The sequence below is a fragment of the Physeter macrocephalus genome, chromosome 2 (genome assembly GCF_002837175.3).
Source record: "Physeter macrocephalus isolate SW-GA chromosome 2, ASM283717v5, whole genome shotgun sequence".
Lineage (NCBI taxonomy): Eukaryota > Metazoa > Chordata > Mammalia > Artiodactyla > Physeteridae > Physeter > Physeter macrocephalus.
The window spans coordinates 24,359,232-24,367,435 of record NC_041215.1 but is presented as its reverse complement, the minus strand read 5'-3'; the positions used below and the strand labels follow the sequence as shown (position 1 = coordinate 24,367,435).

The window sequence follows — 8,204 nt, the reverse complement described above, 5'->3', positions numbered from 1 at the left end:
AGGATTAATCTCCAAAATATACAAGCAGCTCATGCAGCTCAATATCAAAAAACAAACAACCCAATCCAAAAATGGGCAGAAGACATAAATAGACATTTCTCCAAAGAAGATATACAGATTGCCAGTAAACACATGAAAGAATGCTCAACATCACTAATCATTAGAGAAATGAAATCAAAACTACAATGAGGTATCCCCTCACAACGGTCAGAATGGCCATCATCAAAAAATCTACAAACAACAAATGCCGGATAGGGTGTGGAGAAAAGGGAACCCTCCTGCACTTTTGGTTGTAATGTAAATTGATACACCTACTATGGAGAACAGTATGGAGGTTCCTTAAAAAACTAAAAATAGAATAATCCTACTACTGGGCATATACCTTGAGAAAACCATAATTCAAAAAGATGCATATACCACAATGTTCATGAAGCACTATTTACAATTTCTAGGACGTGGAAACAACCTAAATGTCCATCAAGAGATGAATGGATAAAGAAGATGGTGCACATACATACAATGGAATATTACTCAGCCACAAAAGGAACAAAATTGAATTATTTGTAATGAGGTGGATGGACCCAGAGTCTCATACAGAGTGAAGTAAGTCAGAAAGAGAAAAACAAATACCGTATGCTAACACACATATATGGAATCTAAAAAACGGTACTGATGAACCTAGTGAAAGGGCAGGAATAAAAACGCAGACGTAGAGAACGGACTTGAGGACACAGTGGAGGAAGGGGAAGCAGGGACGAAGTGAGAGAGTGGCATGGACATATATACACTACCAAATGTAAAATAGATGGCTAGTGGGAAGCAGCCGCATAGCACAGGGAGATCAGCTCGGTGCTGTGTGACCACCTAGAGGGGTGGGATAGGGAGGGTGGGAGGGAGGGAGACGCAAGAGGGAGGAGATATGAGGATATATGTATACGTATAGCTGATTCACTTTGTTGTACAACAGGAACTAACACAACATTGTAAAGCAATTATACTCCAATAAAGATATTAAAAAAATAAAATTTATTTTATTCATGTATAGTTGACTTACAGTGTTGTGTTAATTTCTGTATAGCAAAGTGATTCAGTTACACATATATATACACACACATTCTTTTTCATATTCTTCTCCATTATGGTTTATCACAGGATACTGAATACAGTTCTCTGTGCTCTACAGTAAGACCTTGTTGTTTATCCATTCTATATATAATAGTTTGCAACTGCTAATCTCAAACTCCCAATCCATTCCTCCCTAGGCTGGTTTTGAATAACATAGTGATATTCTTCAAGAACATAATAGTAAAAGTAAATTTGTGTCGCTTCTTTTCCACACCTTCTTGGGACCTGTTTGTGGAGCAGGAATTAAGGAAATCTGTTTTCCATCACCCTGACAACCATCCCTCTCTGCTCCTACCACACCAGGGGCCAAGGGATTAAGGTACACAAATATGGTTGTTTCAAAAATATACTGATGGAAAATAGTTTTGTTTTTCTAAAATCTTGCTGTATGACATCAAAATTCACCCAAATAATTTTGAAGCATTATGGTTAATTCACCTGCAATCTTGCAAAAGAGCATTTTGTTAAAGTGTATAAATCTATGTAGGGGGTCTGTGACCAGCTGTGATTACGATCTGTCAAAAGCAGCCCTCTATCTTCTCACAGTAATTGCTAACTTATGCAAAGGATTCTATACAGAGAATACAAATAGTAAATTTAAAAAAATCAAATAAAGTAAAATGAAATTCATAGGAAAATCAGATGACGTATGAGTGTGTGTGTATATGTGGGGTATGTCTATATGTGATACAATTTCTTTTTATTATCTGTTTAAGTAGACAATAGTGAGATTTGGGAGCAAAGAGAGAGTTCATTTACTACTGAGCAAAGAATTTTACAGAACAAGCTATGACACTGTGACTAGAGGACATTAATTTAGAAAATAATATATGTTCGTAAATTAAAATTGCGGGGCTTCATGGCATTTAGAGATATCATCTATTGCATCCAAATGATGCTGGAGGCAAGAGTTGTTGCCTGAAGTGTAAAGATCTCCGTGAAAGGAAAAAAAAAATGGTGCGTCTCATTTACTCAGTGAGGGTTTAAGAAACATTTGCTGCCAAAGGTATTTTTAAAATACTTTTAGCTTGATTAAATAAAATATCCTTCACAAAGTTGTCTCAGTGACAATTAGATGAACTAAAAGCAATGTGCACCGCAATCATCAACAAAACTAACAATTTAAGTATACGGTTCTAGGGAAATAAATTGTAATATCAACTCCTTCCTACTATTAAATCAGTTAATTCAACCTCAAGACAAAGCCATGAGTTCTCAAAACTCTCAGATAACCACCTCGGTTTCCCTTGAGAAGGCTTTCCCACTTTTCATGGTGACTATATTAAAAACGATAAAAGTATGAGAACCTTTGGGGAAACAGGGGTGATTATTGGCCCTTTGCTGAAAAGGAACCATCAGCAGTTCCCTAAATTGACTTCTCTTCTGCCCCATATGTGACATAACACACTTAAGTCACTCCTGTGTAGAGCAGCTGAAGTTTTTCATTCATAGTTCTTATATTAATCATTGCATTCAGATAAATGGGGGGAAAATCATGTAAGGAAAGGCAGGAGCCTTGGAGTAGGAGGATAGAAAAGACCATATGCCAGGCACTGCTGTACAAATATTAACTCACTTAACCCTCGATACTTCTCTGTAAGGAAAGTTACTATTATCATCCCCAGTTTTGCAGTTGAGGAAACAGACACACAGAGAGCCTAATTAACTTGCCTAAGGTTTCAAAACCAGAAAATAATAGAACTGAGATTCAAACCCAACTCCAAAGTACATAATCTTATTTATTTTGCTTCACTATTGCTGAGGAAATTAAGTAAAAATGGCATGCACCTACAGACAAGGTGGTAGGTTAGGGTTAGGGTCAGGATTGCAGAAACCAATTGTAGAAAACAAGATCTCTCGAGGTCTTATTTCTTCACATTACTGCAGGAAGTTTCAGGATTCTGTAGACACTATGGAAGAACTACATTTTTAGATACTGGCTTACCATAGTCCTTGCTTAAAAATGACTACGTCCCAGTTCTATATGCAAACAGAACATTTATTGAAGGTAGGTAAGCCAACTCATGGAAAAAGGCATCTTTGCTAGATCTTTCAGCATGTGAACTAATAACTGAAATGCTCTTTGAGGACTGCTATAAATATTCAGGAATTAACACTCTAAGTGATGTCAAATGCCACTAAGTAATAGACCAGAGTTTTCAAACTGTTTTGGAGGACTACAGTGGTTGAAAACCCTCCTTAAAGCACCCCTTAGCTCAACTTCACCTCTATTTTTATATGTCTTACATGGTGCACTTCTGCACAAGCTTTTTTGTTTTTTGAAGAAATAGCTCTACTGCTTAAAATTATTTTTCTTACAATTGTCCTTACATAGTATTCAATATTTTGTTTATTCATTCACTTATTTGATCATTAGGCATTGGGAAACAAAGTGAAATATCACATAGCCCTTCCCTCAAGGAACTTGTAATTTTAGGGAAACTGATCCAGTTTGAGGGTCAAACTGAAAGTAAAATGAATTATTGATCTATGCAATTTCTTAAGGCAGTACAATCATAGTCACTAGGTCAAGACTCTTCCAGGGTCACAAATTTTAACTCTGTGCTCATCATTGACAAAGGCATCCCAATGGGAGCTACTAGACCCTATTAGTCTGGGAGAACTAAGAAAGGAAGATTTATATTTACTCAAAAGCGGGGCCAATACAAGAAGCAGAACACGGTTATTTTTCTGTAAACGTGTAAAAATGGTTCCATTTCTTACCTCTAGAGCCTTCAATCTTTCTAACAGCAATTTGGTCTTTTCTTTCCCCTCATCTGCACTGCTGCCTTCACTCCTTGAATCCTCATCTACCACCATGTGACAGTCTTCCAAAGCTTCCTTGTGTTTTCTCTCTTCCTCTGACAGTTTTTCCTGAAGCAAGAAAGAATTGTTGTTTTCAATAATCTCCACTGAAAAATAAGCAAGAGTTTAAGGTTGAGAAGTTTGGAACCTCCTTACTCTTTTTGCATTCTTTCTGGGGATGAGGTAGAAAAGGTTTTGCTAAACAAATTCTGAGTGGGGCTTATATTAGTAAACACAGTAGATAATTTTAATGAATCTTAGCGGGACAAGTCATTGAGTCACCACCACTGAATGCACATGTCCTCTGCTCTGCTGGAGAAGTGACTGAGCCCATAAAAATTGTAGGTGGAGTCATGTGGTTAATCCATTTTTATGTGCAGCATGAAATTCAGCTGTGCTCTAAACTGGGGAAAAATAAGTCAACCTTGATACCTTGACTTGTGAACAGCTTAGCTCCTCAAAATAAGACCATCAAAGTCACTGGACATGCAACCATTCCATTAATTTAAGGGAAAAGAAAATATCACAAAATATTAAAATGATAACGATTTCAGAATTCTAAGCTGAAACCATTTAGTTCCTTTGGCTCACTAATGACATGGCTCTTAAGGGCCCTATAGTCCCCTTTCTAACACTCCAGGATTTGTACTATAGCCTTGAGGCAGACATAAAATGTTATCTAGTCTTCCCTCCCTGATTGCTGGAGGCTCCTCACTCAACCTTGTCTCTGGCAGCTCTTTGGAAGTTGAGAAGTATTAATTTGAGCCTCATGATTGGCTCTTGTTTTCAAGGGAAAAAGAAATGTCAAGAGTCTATCATACGAAAATAAAATTTCATCCATTTTTTTACATACATCAAGATACCGTGCCACAGAATCAGGTGACATCATTCCGTCACACTTTTTAATTCTAACCACAATGCTGCAGAAATCTCTGTATTAAAAGCAGCTGGTTGGCAACCACGTGGGCTAAACTGGATTATCAACGGTGAGAGGCTTCTTTATATTTAGCATTAAACTAAGATCATTTGCAAATACAGAAGCACAAAAAATATGATTCTTAACCTTCAAGCACTTAAAAAATCTACTGAGAAAAGAACAGCATAAGTGGGAAAAAAAACAACAACAGGTTTTCAAACTGTGTTCAAAAAGGACTTTGGAAGTCCTGAAATTATTTAACTTATTTTTTGAAAATAAGATATGAAGTAAGTAAAAACGTCAACGTATATGTACACATATATAAGTATACATGAGTATCTATAGATATATAAAACACTGGAGACTACATAGAAACTTGACCCATGTTAATCTATACAGATAAACAGGTGTTAATCTGTTTCCTACAGATTTCAAGATATAATTTCCATTTCTTTATATGAATGTGCAACTGACTAGGCAAGTGATAGCTCTTTATGAAATCAGGCCTGGGCAAGTCCACATACAACCTACAGATGTGTTCATTTCTGCAGCAGGTGTAAGTTCAGCTCAGATTCATGCTCAGCAAGTTTAATGTGCAGATCCTCAGGCCGGGACAAAAATCCAGGTTATGACTATATTTTTACAGCTTTGATTCTTTAAGGTTTGTTCACTCAGCAGACTTTCATTTCCATGATAAGAAACTTGAAATCTTCAGTTACCAACACAATTTTGAAATAAAGAGGTCCTTCTACTTCTCTTTCAAGATGTGGGATCACTGTCATTAAACACTAACTTGGGACTGTAATGCAAGCTTTTAAAAAATATCATCTAGGGAGGGACCTTCAAGATGGCAGAGGAGTAAGACATGGAGATCACCTTCCTCCCCACAAGTACATCAGAAATACAATCTACATGTGGAACAACTCCTACAGAACACCTACTGAACGCGGGCAGAAAACCTCAGACGTCCCAAAAGGCAAGAAACTCCCCATGTACCTGGGTAGGGCAAAAGAAAAAAGAAAAAACAGAGACAAAGAATAGGGACGGGACCTGCACCAGTGGAAGGGAGCCGTGAAGGAGGAAAGGTTCCCACACACTAGAAGCCCCTTCGCGGGCGGAGACTGCGGGTGGTGGAAGGGGGAAGCTTCGGAGCCGCGGAGGAGAGCGCGGCAGCGGGGTGTGGAGGGCAAAGCGGAGAGATTCCCGCACAGAGGATCGGTGCCGACCGGCACTCACCAGCCCAGGAGGCTTGTCTGCTCACCCGCCGGGGCGGGCGGGGGCTGGGAGCTGGGGCTTGGGCTTTGGAGGTCGGATCCCTGGGAGAGGACTGGGGTTGGTGGCGTGAACACAGCCTGAAGGGGGCTAGTGTGCCACGGCTAGCCAAGAGGTAGTCAGGGAACAAGTCTGGACCTGCCTAAGAGGCAAGAGACCATTGTTTCGGGGTGCACGAGGAGAGGGGATTCAGAGCACCGCCTAAATGAGCTCCAGAGACAGGCTCGAACCGCAGCTATCAGCGCCGACACCAGAGACGGGCATGAGACGCTAAGGCTGCTGCTGCTGCCACCAAGAAGCCTGTGTGCGAGCACAGGTCACTCTCCACACCTCCCCTCCCTGTAGCCTGTGCAGCCTGCCACTGCCAGGGTCACGTGATCCAGGGACAACTTCCCCGCGAGAACGCACGGCGCGCCTCAGGCTGGTGCAACGTCACGCCGCCTCTGACGCCGCAGGCTTGCCGCGCACTCCGTGCCCCTCCCTCCCCCCGGCCTGAGTGAGCCAGAGCCCCCAAATCAGCGGCTCCTTTAACCCCCTCCTGTCTGGGCGAAGAATAGACGCCCTCAGGAGACCTACACGCGGAGGCGGGGCCAAATCCACAGCTGAACACCGGGAGCTGTGCGAACAAAGAAGAGAAAGGGAAATCTCTCCCAGCAGCCTCAGGAACAGCGGATTAAATCTCCACAATCAACTTGACGTGCCCTGCATCTGTGGAATACCTGAATAGAGAACGAATCATCCCAAAATTCAGGCAGTGGACTTTAGGAGCAACTGTAGACATGGGGTTTTCTTTCTGCATCTAATTTGTTTCTGGTTTTATGTTTATCTTAGTTTAGTATTTAAAGCTTATTATCATTGGTAGATTTGTTTATTGATTTGGTTGCTCTATTCCTTTTTTAAAATATATATATTTTTCCTTTTTCTCTTTTTCTGAGTGTGTATGTGTATGCTTCTTTCTGTGATTTCGTCTGTATAGCTTTGCTTTTACAATCTGTCCTAGGGTTCTGTCTGTCCATTTTTGTTAGTTTGTTTGGTTTGGTTTTTTGTAGTTTTTAGTTCTTGTTATTATTGGTGGGTTTGGTTTTAGGTCTGGCTGCTCTCTTCTTTCTTTTTCTTACTAACTTTTTAAATTTTTAATAATATATTTTTAAATTTTTTATTTTAATAACTATTTTCTGTTCCTTCTTCCTCCCTCCCACCCTCCCTCCCTCCCTCTCTCTCCGTCTCTCTCTCTCTTTCTCTCTCCCTTTTCTTCTGAGCCATGTGGCTGACAGGGTCGTGGTGCTCCGACGGGTGTCAGTCCTGTGCCTCTGAGGTGGGAGAGCTGAGTTCAGGACATTGGTCCAACAGAGACCTCCCAGCTCCAAGTAATATCAAATGCTGAAAGCTCTCCCAGAGATCTCCATCTCAATGCTGAGACCCAGCTCCACTCAATGACCAGCAAGCTACAGTGCAGGACACCCTATGCCAAACAACTAGCAAGACAGGAACACAACCCCACCCATTAGCAGAGAGGCTGCCTAAAATCATAATAAGGTCACAGACACCCCAAAACACACCACCAGACATGGACATGCCCACCAAAAAGACAAGATCCAGCCTCATCCACCAGAACACAGGCACTAGTTCCCCTCCACCAGGAAGTCTATACAATGCACTGAACCAACCTTAGCCACTGGGGGCAGACACCAAAAACAACGGGAACTACGAACCTGCAGGCTGCGAAAAGGAGACCCCCAAACACAGTAAGTTAAGCAAAATGAGAAGACAGAGAAACACACAGCAGATGAAGGAGCAAGGTAAAAACCCACCAGACCTAACAAATGAAGAGGAAATAGGCAGTCTACCTGAAAAGGAATTCAGAGTAATGACAGTAAAGGTGATTCAGAATCTTGGAAATACAATGGAGAAAATACAAGAAGCATTTAACCAGGACCTAGAAGAACTAAAGAGCAAACAAACAGTGATGAACAACACAATAAATGAAATTAAAAATTCTCTAGAAGGAATCAATAGCAGAATAACTGAGGCAGAAGAACGGGTAAGTGACCTGGAAGATAAAATAGTGGAAATAACTACCACAGAG

At 40.7% G+C, this 8,204-nt stretch overlaps 1 protein-coding gene across 8 annotated transcripts in view; it reads right to left on the bottom strand.

Moving 5' to 3' along the window:
* Window positions 1–8,204, bottom strand: part of NCKAP5 (NCK associated protein 5) — a 1,103,171-nt gene that overhangs the window by 303,228 nt on the left and 791,739 nt on the right. For 7 of the 8 annotated variants that reach the window (XM_055087128.1, XM_024114998.3, XM_055087144.1 and 4 more), the window contains one exon: window positions 3,850–3,999. The exons of the other annotated variant lie outside the window; for it this stretch is intronic. In XM_055087128.1, the coding sequence (XP_054943103.1) occupies window positions 3,850–3,999 (150 nt within the window). The remainder of the gene's footprint in view (window positions 1–3,849; window positions 4,000–8,204) is intronic. 8 annotated transcript variants of the gene reach the window in all.